Raw genomic sequence first — 23,886 nt, forward strand, 5'->3', positions numbered from 1 at the left:
GAAGAGGCGTAAGACAATCCGGGTCAAGGCACAGGCAACCAGAGTAGTCAGCAAGCCGGGTCGGTACACAGGTATGGCAGATATGCGAGTAGAGAGAGGAACGTCAAACAATCTGGGTCAGGGGCACAGGCAATCAGAGTAGTCGGCAAGTCAGGACGGTACACAGGCAAAAGGAGATCCAGAAAAGTCAGCAAGCCGGGTCGGCACACAGGAGGTCAAATACACTGGGAGCAGGCACTAAAAGGAACAGGGATCAGGAGCCAGGAACAGGTAAGGTGCTCTGACACTTACCAAGTGTCAGAGCGATATTTTTATAGTAAGCCCTGTTTGAATTCCCCGCCCAGGTTTTAGCGGTCATGTGACCGCTGAACCCGGAAGTTCGGCTTCCGGGTCCGAAGGAATGGCGGGGGAGCGCGGAGGGGTAAGTATTCGTTACAGTATCATTCTGTTGTTCCATCTGACCTGACCACTGATACCTTTAATCAGTGAAACTTTCCTTGTCAGGGCACCTGAGTGAAATAAAACATCACTCTTTGCTTCAAGACCCTGCTTGACAACTTCTTCAATATTGCTGTAATACTGTGACCTGCAGATTAGACCCTAAATCTAATCCGTTCAGCGGCTGTTCCTGAGGTTGGACCCAGCTCTCCAGTACCACTAATCTGACGCTACCCTGCAGCTCTGGTCAGTGTGATAGGCCAGGGGGCATCCATCCACAGCAAGCCTGATCCATAGTAAAAGGTCTGGAGTTACCAGCCCAAGTGTACCAGCACAGGAGTACACTAGCAGTGACAGTTACCCAGAAGGAACGTGGTTCTGAGCGCCATAAAGGAGCTCAGTGGTGACAGCATTGTAAGCCCCTCTTACTGTGGCAAGAGGGCGCATTTTGGATAATGTAAGGGAACGGTGGCAAAGTAAGCCCAGCCAGTTCCCAGCAACAACAGACAGGGTGGCATAGGCGGTCCATCCTGTCAGAAAGGACCTAAGGGGAGCATGAGCACTTGGGTGCCCAAGACGCTGACAGACATCACAGGACTTACAGTAGACCCGGACGTCAGTAGACATTCCCGGCCAGAAAAAGTTCTGTGTAAGGCGCTTCAGTGTTCGGTCTCTTCCCTGGTGTCCCGTCATAGGGCTTTCGTGGGCAACTGAAATCAGTTGTGCATGAAAGCCCTGTGGTACCACCAGTTGAACTTGTTCCTGGACTGGTCTATCCCCAAATACCTTCCCAGATACACGGTACAACAACCCTTTACGCAAGGTCACACTCCCCACCTCCATCGCTGGCAGGCTGCCGTCAGCCTGGCGCCTCATGCCTTCCAGTGAGAGATCTGAGAGTTGAACTGCCCTGAACTCTTCCCTGCAGCCCTCACTATCCTCTAAGTCAGGATATGCTGCAGAGGGGGGGGGGTCTGTGTTTGGATTACTAGGGTCAGTCAAAGTGGGGTCAGTCAAAGGGGATCACTGTGGTCAGCTATTCTCACCGCTGGAGATGGCATACTGGTAGGGACAGGAGCATCTTCGGGCTCCCCCACAAGATCAGTTTGGCATGAGACAACTTCCTCTGCGTTGCTAGGGGACGTAGTCTTTCCAGAGGCAAATGGCTGGCTGTTTCCTGAAGAAATAGCAGATGTAGTCTTTTCCTCTGGGCTGGCTGAAGCTCTGGTTGCAGGTGATGACTGTTGTATAGAAGCTGTGGTCTTTTCCTCTGGGCTGGGTTGTGCAGGTGTAGATCCTGAAGACTGTAGTTTAGCAGCTTGGCTTCCACCACCAACAACATTGCCCAAGATCAAATCAGTTGGGAGGCCATCCATAACGGTGAGCAGCACGGTGGCTCAGTGGTCAGCACTTCTGCCTTGCAGCACTGGGGTCATGAGTTCAATTTCCGACCATGGCCTTATCTGTGTGAAGTTTGTATGTTCTCCCCGTGTTTGCGTGGGTTTCCTCCGGGTGCTCCGGTTTCCTCCCACACTCCAAAAACATACTGGTAGGTTAATTGGCTGCTAACAAATACACCCTAGTCTGTCTGTGTGTGTTAGGGAATTTAGACTGTAAGCTCCAATGGGGCAGGGACTGATGTGAATGAGTTCTCTGTACAGCGCTGCGGAATTAGTGGCGCTATATAAATAAATGGTGATGATGATGATAACGGTAACATCTTATAACTTTCAGCCATCTCCCCAGTCTAGATACATTCTTGCTACAGGCACTTCCTTCTCCAGTCCATCTGCCACGGTAACTTTGACAATGCGACCCTTCAATACTGCAGCAGGTTCAATAAGTTGGGGGCTCACTACAGTTATGGATGCCCCTGAGTCTCTCAGTCCTTCTCCCGGCAGGGGTCCCACTTGAACCTGCTGCAGGTTCCTCCACATGTTTTTGGGGGTTTCTTATGGACACACAGGAGACTCTTCCCTCCAAGTCATCTTCAGACACCCCACATTCCGTTGGGCTGGCAGGGGTGGAAACAGTCTCTAATAGCACACCTTCGCCAGTTAAGCAAGTCACCCGGGCCCCAGGATTCGGATGAGGGGAACGAGTCTGGGGTGCTTGGCTGTGGGACAGTCCATCCTTAAATGACCGGTTTTCCCGCAGTTGTAGCATTTCTTCTCCAGCCTGAGCTCCGGTGGTCTCTGATAACTCCCAGGGACAGGACGGGGCGGTAGCTGGCGAATGGTCCCCGAAGAGTTAGGTACTTTCTTTTGGGGGTGAGTAGAAGAGAGGTGTTCCCATGATTGTACAGTCCTTTTTGGGTTGGCTGTTAACTTGGCGCTTCTGCCAGTGTGGCCTCACTGCCACATACTGATCAGCCAACTGGGACGCTTTTTCCAGGGGTGCCGGGCTATGGTACAATGCCCACTCCTTCACCTCCAGGGCGCAATGGCGGTGAAATGGCTCTGTCCAAATTAAGTCCACTAATTCTTTCCAGGACTGGGCACCAGATCCAGTAATCCATCTTATTCCCAACTGCCACAACTGGTTGGCAAATTCCTCATGGCTGATATGGGTGCTTTTAGCCAAGTCCTGAAACTTCTGCCTGTAGGTCTCCAGGGTAATAACATAGCGCTTAAGGAGGGCCTGTTTTACCACATCGTAGTTCGCACAGTCCTCTGGGACCACTCCGCGATAAGCTTCCACTGCATGAACTTGTAGCGTGGGAACCAGATACTTTACCCACTCCTGTTTGGGCAAGTCATGGAGGCTACAAGTCATTTCGAACACCTGCAAATGTCCATCAATATCTCCAACAGTGTCATCAAATTTGGTAAAGTGGAGAGAGCCCAATCTGGGTGCAGCAGATGACTGTTCACGGGTCGCTCCAGGAGGCTGTGCCCACCGATTGCGCCACAACTCGATGATAAGCAACTGCTCCGCCTCAGTTGTTTTGTCTCCCAGGGACCCCAGCTGCTGTATTAATACAGAAAAGTTACCCTGATCACCCTGTTGAATTTGCGCTACTGGTTCACTCTGTGGGAGGGGACTTTTGCTGGAAAGAGGTGCTGTGTTCTGCGATGTTACTGCAGATACCTCTAGGTTTGGTGTTAACGTCTCCTCCTGGTCACTGTCGCAGTCAGCTTCCTCATCTGCTGACCCGTACTGCAAATCCTAGGAATTTAATTCCTGTGCCTTCAGGTGTATTTGGACATTACACATCAATATGTCTAGTTAACATGAGATTAACATGGGTCCTTTCTTCAGACAGTTGCAGAATACACATTTCCTCCACTTGAAAATTCCCAAAGAAAAGTACAAAACCCCAAACAATTAATTTCTCTACAACAAAATACACAAACGACTTTCTCAACAAATGCTTATTGCATCAGATATATACCTCAGAAATAATGCATTTCCTCTAGCAATGTCAAAACAAAATGTATTTCCTCCCCTGGTCTCAGAAATAAAGATATTTCCTTTACAAAAATACACACAATATCAAAAATAAGTACATTTGCAATTGCGAGGCTGTCTGCTGATGAGTAGTTTGGGGGCTGTGGAGGCTTTCACGACACTCCATCATGCAGTGATGAAGTCCACCCAGATGGATGTCAGTGGTACCACAGAATCAGGATTAAGTTACGGTAGAAACATCAGTCAACAGACTAATGTGTCAATGTAGAGTTCACATAAAATACATGAATTATACTGTTGAAGTCTTTTTTTTGTTAATAACGGTTATTCGGTTTCCTTATATCAACATTACAGAGATATAATAGTATCATAGCCAGGGCCGCCGAGAGGGGGGGGACGAGTACTAATTACCCGGGCCCGGGCATGCCAGGGGGTTCGGAACGGGCCCTAGCGCCGACGATTTCTTTTTTAATTATTTTTTTTTCAAAGCTAAATGTTTTGGTTTTTTAGCGGCGGGGCGGGGGGGGGGGTAGGTAAAAAAATAAATAAACATACTCACGTGATCGCGGTGCCGGCTTCCCTCCTCTCTGCTCCATTCAGACTGAATGCCGGGTGTGACGTCATCATGTCACGCCCGGCTTTTAGTCTGAATGGAGGAGAGAGGACCAAGAAAGAAGAGAGAAGAAAAGGAAAGGTAAGTAAAGGGAGGAAAATGGGGGGGGGGGGCATGGCACAAAGGGGTTAAAAAACAAGGGGGGGCAGCATGACACAGAGGGGTTAAAAAACGGGGGGGGGCCTTGGCACAAAGGGGTTAGAAAACGAGGGGGGGCAGCATGACACAGAGGGGTTAAAAAACAGGGGGCAGCATGACACAGAGGGGTTAAAAACGGGGGGGGGGGTGATGGCACAAAGGAGTTAAAAAACTAGGGGGGCAGCACGACACAGAGGGGTTAAACCCCCCCCCCTCCCCACAACAGATTGTAATATTTGTAAATTGTAACATACTATGCAGCTTAGTTAATTGTGTCCATGGACATCTTACGGTAAGTAATTTTTCAAAAACCAGGGATACATACACTAGGTGCATACATGTAACGAGGGTGTTATTAATGGTTCAGTGTCTCTCCCTGTCACAACTTTGAGCACCCCAAAAATCTTGCACCTTAGGCTGCAGCCTAGACAGAGTATTGGATAATTAGGCCCTGCATATAGGGGCATACATACTGGTTGCACACATTTATGGGGTACAGTATGGTGGACACAAAAATGCTCTCTGCATTGTATGGCAGATACAAGAATGCCCTCTGTAATGTAAGACGTTCCCTAGGATGGCAGTTACTAGGATGCTCTTTGTATGATGGTCACTAGGATGCTCTCTCTATTGTATGGCGGTAACCATTTGCAGAGTTTCTCAAGAGGCATCCAAATGCCTCCCAAGGTCTGAAAGACTACTTGTCCAGCCTGACTGCTCTTTAAACACCCACACACAGATGCAATTGCAAGTCAGCCTACAGTTAGACTGGAGGCCCAGAAGACCTGAAATGGGCCTGATGAATGGAGCCCACCCCCTCTCTCCACTCATAACCCCAGGGACCCTTACCAATTTTTCCTACAGCTGAGAAACACACTTTCGGAAGTTTTTCCTACACACATGAACAATCTCACTGAGGTTTTAATGTACACTAGGCAGAAAGCCTGGGGCATATACCTCTGTCATTCAGCTCTTTCCCAGTGCTTATGTCACAATATGTATCACTAATACTGGCCAAATTATACATGCAGAACCTTGCAATTAAATTTGTATGGTGCATCCATGGGAGTATTTTTGTTTAATTTGAAAATAAATAAATAAATAATTGTTCATGCTAGTGTGCACAGTTCTATTTAAAAGTATGTATTTTTTTTATCTTTGAAATCCCACCTCTAACCCTAAGAAGAGGGGATTGTGAGAAATAGAGGCCATTTGGAGGGTGGAACCTCTTCTTCGGGGTTGGGGCACACACTACCATAGTAGTATGCAGAAGCAATGTTTTTATTTTTTTATTTTTTCATTTATACTGTTAGGGAGACTTTTTGAACTAGTGGGAGCCCCAACTTTTTTAAAATTAATGCTAACCCTGGGAACTTCCTGCTTCTGGATTAAGCCGCTCCACTCACACACATGATGCATGTACTACACCCACTGTTGTGCGGACTATACCTACTTGTGTTTGCTCCGCCTACATGTACAATGTTTTGCCTACTTGGTTGTTAGCTCCGCCAACTTACAGGCGGACTCTGCTTACAATGAATATTGCATTTGGCTTGCCTAAAACCGTTGTGGCCAGGGTTAATGATGTCATAACTATGCCTACTATTCACCCTGTCTACTATTTATTTGGCCCTCCTACATCAGGCCACTTAGTGTTTTTTCCAGGGCCACTTTAAGTCCCCAATCCACCCCTGGCTATATCACAAGAAAAAGATCAAAATTTGTATTGACACTATCTACATATAGGTAGAAAATAATATATTTCTCCATTAATGTTATAAGAAATATTACTATAACAACATCCATGGCAATCACTGCGTTATAAGTCTGCTTCTGTGCTGCCCATGATTTTACAATTGCAATAACATATAATAAATTTATTAATTTGTTTTAAAAATACATTTTACTTCAGTTAATTATTCAGCTCAGGCAGTTTGAACAAAGTGGGAAATTAGAAGCCTATGGCGCCACTGTGAGAAAAGGAGTAAATCGTTCACCTTTGTAACACAGTTCTACAACCAGGCCATGTTATAATGTGTTTCTTTTATTGTAAGTTTCAACAAACTTTATTGAGTTGAGCAGTATGAGGCTGCTTGTTTCAGACGATAGCTAAAATGCGTGTCACGGCTTTACGACAGGAATAGAAGACATTGGATTTTTGGGAATGTGCGTGTGACGTATGTACGTTCGTCTCGGAAGTGGCGGCGGAGGCGTGGTTGCCGGGGTGACGGCGGAATGGGGAAAGAGCAGGAGCTTTTGGAAGCCGCCCGTACCGGTAACCGGGCAGCGGTAGAAAGGTTGTTAGGGGGTAAGCGGTTAAGTGGGGCTGGTCCTGGTGGAGCGGCGGGAGGTGGGACTGGAGCATCTGGAGGAGGATCTACCAGTCACCCACTAAGCAGTCTACTCAGGTATTATATGCATACTAATAAAGCCATATCTTTGTTATCTGATTAACTCAATACTTAAAAATTACTATAATAGGCAATCAGGTATTCCCAAACTGTACATGAACTCTACATTATTTCATTTCCGTGTCTCTTTATTTTTTTTGGGAGCAAAACAAACCAAGCCAAACAAACAAAAACACTTGTGTTTCATGTCAATGTATGTTACTTGTTTGTCATCCAGTTGATTGTAGTGTGCTGCATAGTGGTTTATAAATTGAAGAATAATAAATATAGACTATATTTCATTTATATATTCAACATACATAGGCCTGATGTTTGTCTGTTAAGTTTTTGACTTTGTTGTTGTATCTTCCATCATAATTATGCACTCACCAAGACCTTGGCTTTGATTCAATTAATGGTGAACTGGAGAATATTTTTTTTTCCCCCATCTTTCATTTATAGGTTTGTTCCTCTATTGGTTCAGCATAACCTTAACTTAGCCACATCACAATTGATTTGAAAGTTGACCCATCTTCTTCTGTATCATATTAAATGTGTTTTAAAAGTGGGGCTGAAAAAACAATGTGGAGTGATGTTATGCTACTGTTCCCATGTATGTCATATGTCAGGCTCTATGAAATCTTTGGAACCATGTAAAGGATGATGAACTGTACATAAGTTATAAAATGTCAGCTTTTGCTTAGTTGGGGTCTCTTAAGATAGACACTAAAATGCTGTGTGTGTACTAGGAGTAACAACATTTCTATGATCATAAAATGCTTTTCTGGAATTGGAATGTAAATAAGTTGATATGGTTAAAAAGTAGGCTCTACCATATGTTGCTTCTTTGAGGAAACTTTTTTTTGCTCTTTTTCAGTGGCATGAACTTTAACAGAAACATTGCAGTGAAACATCATCTGAACAGTTTTCTTATTACATAGGTTTTAACTGAAGTTAAATATAATAAGAAAAGCCATGATATACACTTTACCATCCTCTGTAATTGTTATGTTTGGGATTAAGTTCCTCTTTAAAGCATGAAATAAAAATGTGCTCAATTGACTGTTGAAAATAATTTGGAATGTTTGTAATCTGTTTCACTTCATTCCACTCTTAGGGGTATATTTACTAAACTGCGGGTTTGAAAAAGTGGAGATGTTGCCTATAGCAACCAATCAGTTTCTATCTGTAATTTTGTAGAGTTGAGTTTTTCAGAATTTGTGGCTTTTTGTTTGTCCACCCACCTCTTGAGGATTGACCACAAGTTCTCAATGGGATTAAGGTCTGTGGAGTTTCCTGGCCATGGACCCAAAATTTCAATGTTTTGATCCCCGAGCCCAGTCCCTTGGCTGAGAAGCAACCCCACACATGAATGGTCTTAAGATGCTTTACTGTTGGCATGTCACATGACTGATGGTAGCGGTCACCTTTTCTTCTCCGGACAAGCGTTTTTCCAGATGCACCAAAAAATCTGAAAGGGGATTCATAAGAGAAAATTACTTTACTCCAGTCCTCCACAGTCCAATCCCTGTACATTTTGCAGAATAACAGTCTGTCCCTGATGTTTTTCCTAGAGAAGTGGCTTCTTTTCTGGCCTTCTTGACACCAGACCATCCTCCAAAAGTCTTTGCCTCACTGTGCGTACAGATGCACTCACACCTGCCTGCTGCCATTCCTGAGCAAGGTCTGCACTGTGGTGGCCATATACTGCAGCTGATTCAACTTCACAACTTCTTCTTTACAACTATTGAACCTCTGTCCTTGAATTTCTTGTTGATCGGATAAATGGTTGACTTAGGTGCAATCTTACTAGCAGCAATATCCTTGCCTGTAAATCCCTTTTTGTGCAAAGCAATGATGACTGCACATGTTTCCTTACAGGTAACCATAGTTGATAGAGAAAGAACAATGATTTCAAGCACCACCCTCCTTTTAAAGCTTCCAGTCTGTTGTTCTAACTCAATCAGCACTAGAGAGTGATCTCCAACCATGTCCTCATCAACACTCACACCTGTGTTAACGAGAGAATCACTGACCTGATGTCAGCTGGTCCTTTTATGGCAAGGCTGAATTGCAGTGGAAATGTTGCTTTTTGGATAAAGTTCATTGTCATGACAAAGAGGGACTTGGAAATTAATTACAATTCATCTGATCACTCTTCATGACATTCTGGAGTGTATGCAAATTGCCATCATTAAAAAAAGTGATGCAGCAGACTTTGAAAAATAATATTTGTGTCATCCTTAACTTTTGGCAATGACTATACTAATTAAATGGTAACTAGAATCTGGTTGCTATAGGCAACATCTCAACTTTTTCAAATCCGCAGCTTAGTAAATATACCCGTTAGTGCAATGAGTTACAAAAAAATGTGTTCGGAAACACTTGGGTGTCACAAGTTGAATATTTGTGAAATGTGAACTACATGTTAACAAAACAGTGTCCCCTAACTACCTTAGCTTTTATTTATAATCACATACTTTTGTGGCTCAAATTTTCTGAATCGGTTTTTTTTTTTAAAGTTATGTCAGGAAACTATAGTCATGTATCCGGTGTCAGCTGGTACTTTGTTTTCGAACACCCTCCCCCCCCCCCCCCCAAAAAAAAAAAGTTGGGAAGCACTTCAGAGTGATATGGGAGAATATTTGTTTGTAAATTATGAGAATATCTACTGAATCTTTCTCTCTCTTGGACTTAATGGTAGGCACTATAGAAGAACTGCTAGAAAATTAAAAAAAAAAACAACCAAAACAAAACACACCAGTAAGCATTTCTTCTTCATAATAGCCACCATAATTAAGGTTGTTTTGGAAGCATTACTAAATCTTAATACACTTTAATTGTTGACTAGAAAAAAATACCATGTGAACTATAGTGGCAATGCTTTACGACTTGCTTAGACAAGTGGTTTTATCACTTTTTTACAGTGAATACACCCGTTATGCTCCGATCAGAATTCATTAACTGCTATTCAAGAAATACCTTTAACTCCAGTTAATTATTTCAGTTTAGGTAATTGCAGTTTGAAAGTAAGTGTGAAATGAAGGAGGCTGTGTTATCCCACTGTGAAAAAGAGTGAAGTTAGCAGGTATGTAAATGCTGCAGGCTTAGGGATCATTGATCCTTATGCCTAAATATGCTTGCTGTTTACACAATAACTGATTAAGACAATTATAAAAATGTAAGAAGTTGTACAGGCACAATCTTCTCATGTTTTTCTAAAGGTAAATTTTGCTTGTTTCATAGCTTTAGGCCCTATGATTAATGACCCCATGTGTCAATATAGTCTGTTAAAACAAGCTAAAACTGCTCATCTCTACAGACCCTATTTTTTGGGTTTTCTGCAGTTTGACTTATATAATGTAAAATAATTGTGTGCTTTTTTTCTTCTTATGAACATTTATAGCTAAATAATTTTCAATGTTTTGTTACTGAATATATAGTGTACTTTGGAACATTAGGTGTATGGTAAGCCTTCTGGTGTAAAAAAAATTCTGCAAAAAAGATTCTGCACGGTCACCTCTTTACCATGGTCTAAAATGTTGTATTTTGTATCTGGTGATGAGGCATTTAATAAGATGCCATCACAAGTGTATATCTGCTCCTCTGACCTCAGATTGAATACTGCATTGAAATCAAAGGGACTAGTGTTCTTAAATTGTAGTTGTATGCGATAGCAATTTTGTCTAACTTTATACAAATGTATACGTTTATTTAAAATAGGCCTGATGACCTGTTTTCAATCTGACCTAATGTTTGTATGATGAGACTATTAATCATATTTTTCTAAACCTGGATGTTTTTATGAGGAAACCCTTAAAGCAATGTACCTAGTATGTAAATAATCGACTAGGAAGTGTGTGTTAAATCTGTATGAGAGCTGGGCAGAACTTGGTCTCATCACTGCCAGTTTTTATCCTGTTCGTCAGTGGTCTCGGCATATCTTATTGATGTGAAGGGGGCATGCAATGGAGTGACAGAGCAATGCCCATGCAATTATTTACAAGCCTGGGTTGGTATTTCCAATTAAAACATTTGATGGCTTCTTACTACAAGCGTCATTTTTGTTTTAAATAATGTTTAATGCAGGGTCATAGAAGGTCTTTCCTACCTCTTTTTGTGGGCATAATATTTTTTTTTTGTTTCTGTTATTTATTTTTTATTTTTAATATATTTATGTCAAGTTTACACATTTTTACATTTTGTTTTTTTGGAATTTTTAAGTATCATTTTTTGTGGGTAGTTGACAATACATTATGAAGTGCCACAGTGTTTATGCATTACATTACTTTTGTGACTACTCCACCACTAAATGCATTTTGCGCTATAATATTTGTATGTGTTCTTTGTTAGTCACAGTTATGTAAATGTACACTATTGCTCTGAATAGCACAACACGAGATACACAAAGTAATCTTTTGTGACTCGCACGAATCAGGCCAGATACAAAGGATCATCGACTCTCTCCGACGTTGCAAGAGTTTGTACTGTGATAGTGAATCAGAATGAGTCTGCTGCACTGGGAGTTCCTGTCAGACTGTCACTATACTGTAGAGTATAGTCTCGCGAGTGAGACATTCTTAAAGTTTCAGATCTTGAGACTTAGTTTGGTTGCCACTTCTTAGGAGTCAACTCGTCCTCACTGCAGGACATATAGGGTTAGGCAGATGTGTTGCAGAAGAGGGATATGGCTGTCTCCATGTGACATGGCTATGCCTCCTTTAACGATGTCCGCTGAGGAGACTTTCACAATAGTGAGAGGTATGGCATAACTGCAAGAGGTTTTTATTTCCCTCTAGGAAATGTTATGTGGCACCTTCAAATGAGAACAGTCTCCCTATGCGGACCAAAAAATGTTGTGCATATCAGTTCTTTTAATTTCTCTATGTATGCATCCATCAAGGCATGTATCATTGGCTTTGAATGTAAATGTGTTTAAGTTTCCAATGGTAAAATTGGTCACTTTTTTTTTTGTACACATTCCAGGGGGCCAAATGCACATATTCAATCGTTTGTTGCATATGCATTGCATTGTTTTTGTGGCTACTCCTACTATTTCTAATGCATTTAATGGAGAAGTAGAAATATCTAGGAGCAAACAACATGTAGGGGTAAATTTTATTAAGCTGCGAATTTCTGGCGGGTTTGAAAAGTGGAGGTGTTGCCTATAGCAACCAATCAGATTCTAGATACCATTTTGTAGAATGTATTAAATAAATGATAACTAGAATCTGATTGGTAGCTATAGGCAACATTTCCACTTTTCATAATTACCGAAAACGCTTGATAAGTTTACCCCCTTAGAGTTGAGCAGGGCATACGTTTGACAAACTGACTTGTTGGTAAGGTGGCATGCTGTAACAGTGCACACTGAGTTCTACCCATTCTACTGCTGATGACTATTTAGACTGTATGGCTGCATGGTTTAATTTTATGAATATGTTAATAATGGGTGTGGCTGAAGTGGCAAACACATTTATTATAAGGGGTGTCTGTTTTTGGCCATGTAGTGTACATCCATGGTAAAGTGGTCTTGACACAATCATGACATGTCTTTATTGACAGGAGAAAATTCAATCTAAAACGTTTTGGAAACATTTTTCCTTCCCATTCCCTTTTTTTTACATATTTCATGGTTGGAATGTCAGTTTTCAGATCTCTAAATAAGCTTTAATTTAATTTTTACTTTTATGTTAGTGCTGTAGCAATTTTATCCAGTATGTCATAAAACAATGCTCTCAGTTTAGTTTCTATAACATATCTGTTAGAATATCTTAGAATATTTTACCCATAGTTAATTTCAGGCTTAATGGTCTATAATATTTGGTAACTCTGTTATGAAGATACCCATAAATATAACGAATGTTGAGGTTTTTTATGTACTTAGCTATTTTAACAATCTTAAAATGGAAGGATAGCACTGGGCAAATAACATAGCTCATTGTAATTGGTTGGAGGCTCTGTAACAGTGGGACCTACCTGCAAGAAAAGGGTGTCACAGGTTGCATGTGAGACATTCACATAATCCTCAAATCCAATTATGTGGTGACCTGATCAACTAGACTTCCTCCACTGTCAAGTTGCCTGGCCAATAGCAATAAATAATGTGAATCCCCTTTAGGTATTTTAATGCTCCTCTTTAATAATCTCAATGCAACATATTTGATATTTTTTTTTCTTGATTGAAATAATTTATGGTCAACTTTCTGTTTATGGCCTCAATTTCATCTTCCCAGTTTCTTTAAGTAACCTGATAATATTAGTGTCTTATTTTCATTTATTGTTTGTATTTAGAACAGCTTTCTGTTTCTCATTTTCTATTTACTAATGACTTTCTCTTCACATGTTTTGATGCATTCATTGTACATTTCCAATTTACAAGCAGCCCGTTCATGTGACAGTGCTTAAGTATGTTATACGGTTTGGCTAGTCTCTAATCCATTCCCCAGCTTTTCTTTCTTGAGCTAAACATCCTGCATTCAATGCTCTGCCTGCTTCCTTGCGGTCCTGATCCATTTTAAGCAGTGAGGAGGAACGGCAATAGTCACCAGCAAAGACACACTTCAGCAGCAATGCCATCCACCCAGAAGTAAGTGGATCCAGGTGCCTCTGAAGAAGCCTGGTGGTGTCAGTGACTACTCTTCTTCATCTATTGGGTCTAGTATTTTAGCCTTCGTTGTCTCTGCCGTGCTGTGATCTCTGGCTTGTGGCCTGGTAGATGGACACAGAGTTCACAAGAGCACCATCTTGTCCTTGTGTAGGTCAGCAGAGCAGAAAGCAGGCCTGATTAGCTAACCATCCAGTTCTCAGCATTTCAGACAAACAATCTGCGTGACTGGCAGGCTACTCACCCAGACCCATTTTCATCACTTTTTATAGACCAACCAAAATGTTTTGCACTACAGGAAGCTATTCAGTTGTTGGTCATTCTGGTCCTGGAAGAGCTTAAGTGGTTGAGATCTTCTCTTTCTCCAAAAACAAGATTAATCCATTCTGAATCGTCTAGCTTTGGTAGACAGATTCTAGATGGAGTCTTTGGGGCGTATTCAATTGTTCCTCCGGCCGCCGGAAAAACGAGCGCGTTAAAACTATTACCGTTTATACGGTAATATTGAGTGTAAAAACCGTTAATACGGTAGTTTACTCGCTGAATTTCCATGCTCGTTTGTCCGGCAGCCGGAGGAACAATTGAATACGCCCCTTTGAGTTCTTTTATAAAGAGCATGGAACAGAACTAGTTCATGTTGTCCATGGACATCAAAGGATACATCTTTGCATGTCCCAGACTGGGAAGGACACCCTGTGCCATTTCAGATTTTCTGTTTAGGCCCTTTGTTTTCAATTTCACTTTACCTTCTGTCCTAGCAAGAGCATCAAAAGTATTCACAAAGATCATGGCAGTGATGGATGCCCTTCTGTGGTCCTGGGGTGTGACTGTTATTCCCTACCTGGTAAAATTTGCTGATCAAGGCGGGATCTCAATTCACAGGAGACTGCCTGGATCTTGGTATCTCCTGGGTTGATCAACTACAAAAAATTCAACTGAACACCTTCTCAGGCTGCTGTTTGACACCCAGCTGGAGAATGTATTCTTTCCAGAGGGCAAGATCCTTTCCTTACAGGGATTAGAAAAGTCTTTGTTAGCTCACAGATTTATGTCTGTTCATTTTGGTATGAGGGTCTTCGGGAATGTCCTCTGGTTGTTGAGGGTCAACAACCTTAACAGGAGTCACCCCTTAACAATTTGGGGTTGAATAGTTGTGATAATAGACACCAGTCTTCGGGGCTGGGGGCCGTGATATTTCAGTGCCTCTTTCCTGGTCTTTGGACACCAAAAAAGTCAGAGAGCAGTGTTAAACACTCACTAGTCAGAGGACACTAGCTTTTGCGAGGAAGAACCATATAAGTCTAGCTGGACAATGTCGCGGCAGTGGTTTACCTCAATGTCCAGGGAAATGCCAAGAGCTCCCTCTAGAGAAAATGACGGCAGCATCATACGATGGGCAGAGCAGAATATTTTTTTCAGCGTGCATTCCCAACACCTCAAGGAATGGTCCCTTAACCCCGAATTCTGTCTGCAGATTGTGAAAAGATGGGATCAGCATGATGGTATCTTGGTTAAAACATGGGGGGAGCATTTTCTTCTTATGGACAATAATCCAGAGGCGTTTGTGGAAGACACCATGTTAGTCTCTTGGAACCTTCATCTGATTTACCTGTTTTTTCCGAAATATTGTGGGAATGGTTGGTTCAGTGATTTCAATGAACTGCCAGATTTGGAGGCAGGAATGCATTTTTTTCACCTTGTAAAACTAAGCAGGCATCTGCCTACTTATTTTCACAAGGTGGAAAAATTATTTAATTGCTTCAAAACTGGCAAAGTAGCCCAAAAAAATGTCAGTGTATAGACTTGAGTATGATCGCTCAATAATTTACTGTGTATAACACACCTGGTCATCACAATAATGTGCTAATGGCACCAGCATAGCAGCATAAAAAGTGGAAAAAGTTCTTAGTTTATTGATTCATTTTATCTTATAAAAAGGAAAAGGACATATGAAAGGTGAATTACAATGTTTCAGTACTAAGAGCAAAACTTTCTCAAGGGTGACATTGACCAAATTGAAAAAAAATACACCTTTTTAACCCAAGAGGGAGGTTTAAAGTGCGGAGCGGAGATCGATAGATATGTGCGGTGTCAATTTCGGAATTACTGCATTCATTATAGAAATTATCTAAAATCAATATATGAAATATACCACACATGCAGTAAGTGGTATTTCAGATGTAAACAAAGTTTACTTAGTTGAACATTTTTCTTGAAAAAGCATAGCTTCCAAAAATATTGACATCCCCATTATTATTTGTTGAAGCTCCTCTGGCTGCACTGAGCTGCTTTCTGTAATGCTTAGCAAGGTTTGAACACTGTTAAGGAATCTTTCCTTCATGCAGAACATTTCCAGTTCCTTGATATTTTTGGGTCGTTGCTTGTGGACTGCCCTCTTTAATACGCACCACAGGTTTTCAATTTTGTTAAAATCTAGAGAATGAGAAGGCCATTGCAAAATTTTGATTTTGAGTTCCCACAACAATTTCTGTGTGGATTGGGGTCATAATTTTGCCGAAAGGTCCACCAATGGCCAAGTTTCAGCCTTCTGGCAGGCGGGCAGATTTTTTATTATTGCCCTGATTATGCTGAATGGTAATTTCCTCTGACTACTATTTTTTCTTTTAATATCCATTTCCTAGTCTGTGCAGGTCTACAGCTTTCTATATCATTTAAATTGCCAGCTCTTTGGTTTTAATCTTGTTGATGGATGACTGATGGATTTTACGTGTATGTAACCTCCTATTTATACCCCAGGGAATCAGGAAATTACCATTTTTTTGCACTAAAATGCAAATTACTTTGTTGTTTTTTTTTTTTTTAAATATTCTTTATGGGTACCCAATAATTTTGCCCCATATGTTTTTTAAATAATACACTATTCTTTTAGAGAATTCCTACACAAGGTGTTGTTTTATTCTGTTATGAAATAAACAACATATGATGATTCAAATATTCCTCAAAATTGCTAGTAGAAATTGCTTACATTTTATATGATTGTTTTTGCCAAATTTCTTGAGGCGTGCCAATAATTCCGTAGATGACTAGATATAGGTCTGTCTGTCTATCTACATAAATAAATACATATTTACATAAATGTGAAAGATAACTGTGCGGAGACCATAAAAAATATATAGATCTACAATGTTCATTCTATAGGACAGACCAGCACCAATGTTCAAAGAATGCCCTTTAAACAGTGATGCTGGGCTGTTCTACGAAATGAACATTGTGGAGATATATATGTAGACTGTCTGTGTAACAACCTTCCCTCCAACTTTTACATTTATTTTTCCTTTTCATTACTGCTTTAAATCTCCATTATTTATTCCTTCTATTAACATGGTGTATGGATTGCCACAGCATTAATTTTTTTCCAACCATTTTATTTCCTCAGTATTTGGCGTGGCCCCAATGTGAATTGTGTTGACAGCTCAGGATACACCCCTTTACACCATGCCTCTCTTAATGGGCACAAGTAAGTATTATACCTCCTATTTCAGCTTAGGTAATATTCATCCTACACAGGATATTAGAAACTCCCGCCTAAAAATGAAAATGTTATTTAAAGTTAGTCATCCATCTGTCATAATTGAGATTCTCTAAGACCCTTGTCTCCTCCAATATACTCACCACAGCCATTGCCAGGCTCAACACCCTGACAAAATGTGAATGAATTTGATGATCAGTTTAAATGTATCTATAATGTTGATGGGATGGCTGCTGCACCATTTTGCAATGTACAGTTAATACAGACATACCATGCTTAAGAAATTGAGAAAATGTGCTTCATTGTCTAGTATTTTTTGCTAAAATGGTTTAGGCATTTTTTTTTAGAAAAATATCTCTCTTTGGGTTTTCCTGCTTCAAATCCAATGTCTTGTGGTAATTTTGAGCCTATAGTAATGTGTGAATACCCCTACAGTGTTTTGCAGAAAATGTATTGGTAAGCCAGACCATGGAATGTCTACAATCTTAGAAATATATGCATGAATTTTATATTTGCCATAGAAGTTGGTAATTTAATGTGAGCATATAAAAAGGGAAATTGAGAAGAAACTGTACATCTGTTACATGCAGTACATGTAATATGCACAATTCATTTGTTGTCACTAATATACTGGATACTTTAGAGTCCTCTGAACGGATCAAGCGTCTTGATTTGAGGATAAATTAGTCGCGTGGAGAGATTCCAACCATGTCTAATCATAAGTGTAGTTGGCAAAAACCTGTCTGGGAATCTGTAGAACTTCTTCCCAATTTTCGTAATTTTTATGAATAATCCACCCACAATTTACTTTTATCCATAAGGCCAACTACTCTGCTTAGGTGGTTTTGCTAAACTCTGTGATATGGCTTTTCAGCATAATTTTCTGGGTCTGTGTTAAGTTTGTGGATGACCAAATTGGTGAGAGAAAATTTTATTGCCACTCATTTACTGTACACTCCCACTCATGCAGTCTTTGGTTGACAAATTTAACCTTTATACAAAAGCAAATCGAATATAATTTTGATCAGCCTAGGCATATTAATGACCAGTTTGGTCTTAAAAGACCAAAGTAAAGAATTACAGTGTGGGCATCTATAGTGTGTCTTGTCTAAATTTATTCTGACATGGCAGGGTAAATTTCTCTATTGATTCTCAGATTGAAAAATGTTGCATTTTGCATGTTCTGTATCTACAAAAACTACTATTTTGGTTGATCATAGTTTTCTAATTTTTGTTTTTTTATTTAAATGAAAGATAGTTTATAGAATATAGCACATACTTCCAATCTTCCTTATCGGGCATACTTGCTGTTGAAGGCGTGCTCTGTACAATAGTGAGGTGACAATATCCACATACTTTATGGCATCTTCCCCCCCCCAAAAAATCAAAACAAAACCCCATTATTCATCCCCCCCAACCATGCCCACATTTCTGCAAATCTACAGTCTCTACGTTAAGTTCTGACCCTTTTTGGGCTGTTGGTTTTGTTCGGTTTCGTTTAGTTTTTTTTAAATAAATATATGAATTAGTCCCGTAAACTATATTTTGCAAATAGAACTACACACTTCGCTTAATTGATCAATAAGATACACTATTAATAGCGGAGTATGTTAAACTGATAAAAAATTGGGAGTCCTGTATGCATAAATGCCCTCTATTCCTCCTGCTGTGGCATTGATATGTTTTATCTGTACAGCTATAGTGTGTTTCTAACAAATTGTTTAAGCTAGGTAGGCAAAGCAAACCCATGGGGTGGATGTATATTTTATGGGAAACGGATGAATGGTGTTCATATTTAGCTATTGCATGTCAAACCGTGTAATGGTTATCACTGCACACTACCTTGAGAACTGTGTATTAGAATTTGATGGTTGAAAAGACCCTACATGGGCATCTAATGTGCCCTTTTTAGAACATCATTGGGTAGTTTTTTTTATATGACTGTAAGGTTTTTCTTTTCCAAGCAGTGAATAAATCCAGGATCCATCGCAATATTTAGCATTTGGGGCATACATACACTTTTTCCTAAGGTTGCCCCGTCAAGAGCAGGTGGGAGGAAGTTGAAGGCAACAGTTTTTTTTCAAAAAGTATTTTGAGCTGAACTGAACTGTAATACTCTATATCTTCTCTGGAATTTGAGAGACTCATGTAGTGAGGTATATGAATGTATTACCAATTAAAGAGTTGAATACTCAATATAAAAGGTGGGCTCATCCTTTTTGATGGTTAACTGTGAATACAAGCCAAACTTTCCTTTAAAAATTGTTATGCACCTTTTGTCGCTATCCAATAACAATTGTCGAATCTCGATTTGTGTTTCCAACAAACAAAAGATTTATTATCCAAAAGTAGCAGAATAATTCAAGCGAAATAATAATAAGTACAGCCGTTACTTATCGCAGGCGCTCTGGATCCAGTGAACAGTCATTCAGGTCTGAAGTCTGTGGTCAAAGAAGACTGGTCACTAAACCCAGAGGCCCTGCTTATATGCAGTTAGAAATACAGTGAAGCAAAGCAGATGGTGAGGCTTGTTTCTATTGGTCCAGGCTTCAGGAAGGTCCAGTATACTGCAGGTCATAGGCCAGTTCAAACCAAAATATCCAAAGGTGGGGCTCACAGGATGTGCTCCGACTTTCCAATACTCCATTTTCAACTAGTCTATTCGCATTTTATAGTCAGTATCACTTTAAACATTTATTCCCTAACATCAATAACTAGAGTATGCAATTTGCGATCTCTTCAGCGAATGAATCGCACAACTGCTGATGAATAGGGGATTAAACTGATACCAAACATGACACATTTCCTGCAACCTGAACCTCATGTTTTACTAACATACACATAACTTATAATATTAAACATAAATACTACTATATTTCGATATAAATGACTGTGTTGCAACTACAATTAATGTGTACTATTTGCAAGTGTATGTGTTCGTGTAAATGTGAGTAAAAGTGTGAAACCTTGTTATTGCCACGTGTTGCGGCTGGATCCGCCCTAATACACCGTAGCGTACTCTACGCATATTTTCAGACAAAGACAACCAAATTTGCTTGATATTAATTAAAATGACTTTATCCAATTTGCTGACTTCGACAAAATGAATACTCTAGCCGCAGAGAACCCTGCATCTCAGACATATCAAATCACATTATCTGTATAAAAGTGCCCATACATGAACAGAACTGGCCTATTTTCCAATGTAGGCTCATAGGTTGGCGGTTTTGTTTAACTCGTATGTAACAATTTTGCTAAAATTACATAATTGGATGTCCGAGCCAAGTAAAGTCAATTGATGATCAACAAGTAGCTACATGGTAAGTGGTTTGACCACACAATACATGCATGGGAGGAAAAACTGGCATTACGTAGAGTGAAAAGCTTTTTTTATACATCTCCATCCAAAGAAAAATGGGAAATATGGAGGTTTGTGTACATATATATAGCTTGCATTCAACAGCTTGAAATCAGTCTGATTGTTATAAACAAAGATCACACCATTTAAACTGGTAGCAAGAACATAGGCTTACATTGTTTTTTTTTTAGTAAAGGATAAGACTACTGTAAAAGAGTTTGGCCAATTTAGCCATATATTTTATTTGATGCTTTTCTATTGATGGTACACCCAAACAACCTCTGCCTTGTAAATTAGTAAAGCACATGCTGCTCTGGAAGATGGAAGTAAAGACATCTAATTTAAACTGTAAGGGTAAAGTTGAAGGAGAGTACTTACTATATATGATAACTGACACAAAAAAATTGTGTTATTGTGATTTAATTTCCTTATTAAATAATAAAATTTACACAGGATTATATATATATATATTTTTTTTCCAATAGGGAAGTGGTGGAGGTTTTGTTGAGGAATGAGGTTGTAACAAACATTGCTGATTGTAAAGGATGTTTCCCATTGCATCTGGCAGCATGGAAAGGAGATGCTCACATTGTACGTCTACTCATTCATCATGGACCTTCACATGCTAAGGTCAACGAACAGGTACGTTTGAATTAATCTTTCCTTTTCTTTTAATATTTATCTTCATTTGCTAATTGTATGCGAAATTATTTTTTTTTAGAGTTGAAAACCCTTACCACTATCAACTATTTGATAAGAAGTCTTGACTTAAAATGACAGCTATAATAGGGCTGATTATCTTACATGTTCACATACATTTCCCATCAAACATGTTGAATCCTGAGATTGATGTGTTCTTTAATTCAAGAATAATGGGGTTCCTTAACTTTTTCTCTCAACAATGTATAATATAAAAAGTCCTTTATGGCTTTATTGGTCACTTGATCTTTAAGTTAACAAATCTTTACAGCTGGCATCTTCACTTGCTTCCATTAAATTTATTCCCCATTTGCTTGCATCTTTCTTTCTTTCTAGCTCCCCGCCAGTCTACTCAACTTAGTCAATGAGCATCAGCACAATTATCCTTAATTCATACTGGCTTGTTTAAAGTGTTATTGTTTGTTGTTAATGTGAATGGGTTATGTAATTGCGGTTACAGAAACACCGACAACTATAAAAGAGACCTGAAAATGGCGATAGTTGTAATGTAGACATGTACAAAATATAGACTAAATAAAATACTTAAAGAGAAGATTTCTGGCAAACTTACTATAAAATTCGGCAGCACAACAACCTGATATTGTGAAGGACATCACTTAAAACAGCGACAGTTACATTGGTGCTATTAAGGGGGCAATGCGAGGACCTGGCCCCTGTACGTTGTTTTTTTTGTTTTTTGTTTTTTTTTGCTAAGGTGTACATATTGAGAAATATAGATAGAGATATAGATTAATCTATCTCAGTCATAATGTAAGTACATGTTCAGTTACTATGTCTAGGGGATTTCTGGTGAAATCAATTTTATACAAAAAAACTAAAATCATTTACACTAAATTAGAAATCAAGATCAATCGGGATTAAGATCTTGAGTCATTTTATTAATTGTGCATGTAATTAACATTGTATATAATTTTGTTATGTATTTCACTGCATGGCATTTGTCTTTCTATCAACTGTTTAACCACCAAAGAATCTCTGCAGTCTTTAGGATTAATGAAAATAATTTGACTTGCATTATCAAACTCTGAAGTATCTTTAGTTATAGTGAGCCCTTAAACCTTTTTTTTTATATTTTGCGAATGGTATTTTTAGCTTTGGCAAATTAAATTCTCTTTCTAGTCAATTTGTGCCCTTTTTATCACTACATTTCAACATAGGTTGTGATATTAAATTGCCCTCAACTGTTAAATCAGTGAAGGATAAATAGGATGTAGTAAAAGTCCAGTGGTTGTGGGTAAGGACATGCAGAAAACCTTGCGTCGCCTGTAGGATTCATACATTGAATCAGTACAGTGGCATAAAGTCATGATAATAATTCATACTCTGCTGTTTTAATTTATTATAATGAGATACAATAAAAAAACTTGAAAATAAACAGAATGTTAAGACAAAGGAGGTTTTTGGTAACAGGTGTTGTCAGCTCAGAGCTCTTAAGCTTGCTGGGGTCGACTGGCATTGTATGACATCTGCGTCACACCTTGTGATTTGTTGCAGTAGAAGGGAGGCCAACTTGTAAAGTCAAAGGTTGCATCTCATTTACTGTTCTATATATTCTATAAGAATCAATACAGGGGTTATTCACGCTCTCGCTTTGTAGATGTCAATTCCTGCTTCTGATTTGGATTGGTGGGAGAGCTTTAAAAAGGGGAGGGATTTCTTTAATTAAAGGGCAACATATAATTGGTTCTTAGTGGGTTACAACTTAATTATTTTTCATATAGTATGCTGTGTACATTTATTTCTATGCCACATTTAATTTTAGCTTTGTAAGCAGGTTGAATGATGCAAGCGTTTTGTTTATCTTTCTACCCAATTCTCACTCTAATCTCAAATTTGTAGTCAAAACTATACTGCAGTAAACAAAATCTGCTTTTCTTTTGGTTTCAGCTTTTCATTGCTTTTTTTCACTTTATTGTATCCACTTAAATTGTAGTTCTCCCTTGACTATGTTTTTGTGTCTTCTATGAATGCAGCATGTTAGCCAAAGCTTAAACAACCAGTGATAGCTCATATGTTGAACTATAACTTGCTCTGCCTTAGTTCAGTAACTGGAAAGTTGAGAAGTACTTAAGGCTCTCTAGATTGTTTTCTGCTTCTGCCTATCCCTGCTTTCTTTACTCCTTGTGTTTTTTCTTAATTTTTCCTTAAACAAAAATATTTTTTTTTATTAATATAAACCTAACCTGGACCCTGGTGATGTTTTGATTAAAAAGTTTGTTTGCTTTATTTTGTTACCACAGGTATTTTAGCCCACATCTCCATTTTATCACTTTCAACCTGTCCTTTTTTTTGTTTCCTCCATTTTTTGTTTTCTTTTTTGTAGAATGGCCCAGAAGTGAAAAAGTATGGCCCTTTCCATCCTTATGTGAATGCTAAGGTGTGTACACCATTTTCCTGCCAACCTTTTGTGTTCATTATGCCGGCTCCTTTTTAAATTTCACAACCCAGTTGATGTTTTATTTACGTAGCTGCTATAATACTATGGGGCATATTGAATTAGGTATCCGGTCCGCTCTAACGAGCCGGAACGACCCATGCGCACCCCATAGGGTTGCGTAGGAAAATCCGCATTATTACAGTACCGTATTACTGTCAATACTGCGCACTTTCACGTTACCGTAGACCGGAAACCGAATTGAATATGCCCCTATTTGTCAAACTGTTTTTCCAAAAATAGTCTGTAGCTCCCAAACTATTGATATACAGTGCCTTGTATCCTGT

The 23,886-nt window shown here is 39.6% G+C and overlaps 1 protein-coding gene across 7 annotated transcripts in view; it reads left to right on the plus strand.

Annotated features, from left to right (window-relative positions):
- Positions 1-6,792: 6,792 nt before the first annotated feature.
- Positions 6,793-23,886, plus strand: part of ANKS1A (ankyrin repeat and sterile alpha motif domain containing 1A) — a 139,942-nt gene continuing 122,848 nt past the window's right edge. For 5 of the 7 annotated variants that reach the window (XM_075195748.1, XM_075195753.1, XM_075195749.1 and 2 more), the window contains exons 1-4: positions 6,793-7,008; positions 16,995-17,075; positions 20,931-21,087; positions 23,489-23,542. In XM_075195748.1, coding sequence (XP_075051849.1) covers positions 6,836-7,008; positions 16,995-17,075; positions 20,931-21,087; positions 23,489-23,542 — 465 coding nt within the window. In that variant the 5' untranslated portion in view covers positions 6,793-6,835. Of the gene's footprint in view, positions 7,009-10,070; positions 10,079-16,994; positions 17,076-20,930; positions 21,088-23,488; positions 23,543-23,886 lie in introns of those variants that run through there. The other 2 variants (XM_075195754.1, XM_075195752.1) reach the window with 2 other exon arrangements.

Source organism: Mixophyes fleayi, chromosome 2 (assembly GCF_038048845.1).
Source record: "Mixophyes fleayi isolate aMixFle1 chromosome 2, aMixFle1.hap1, whole genome shotgun sequence".
NCBI lineage: Eukaryota > Metazoa > Chordata > Amphibia > Anura > Limnodynastidae > Mixophyes > Mixophyes fleayi.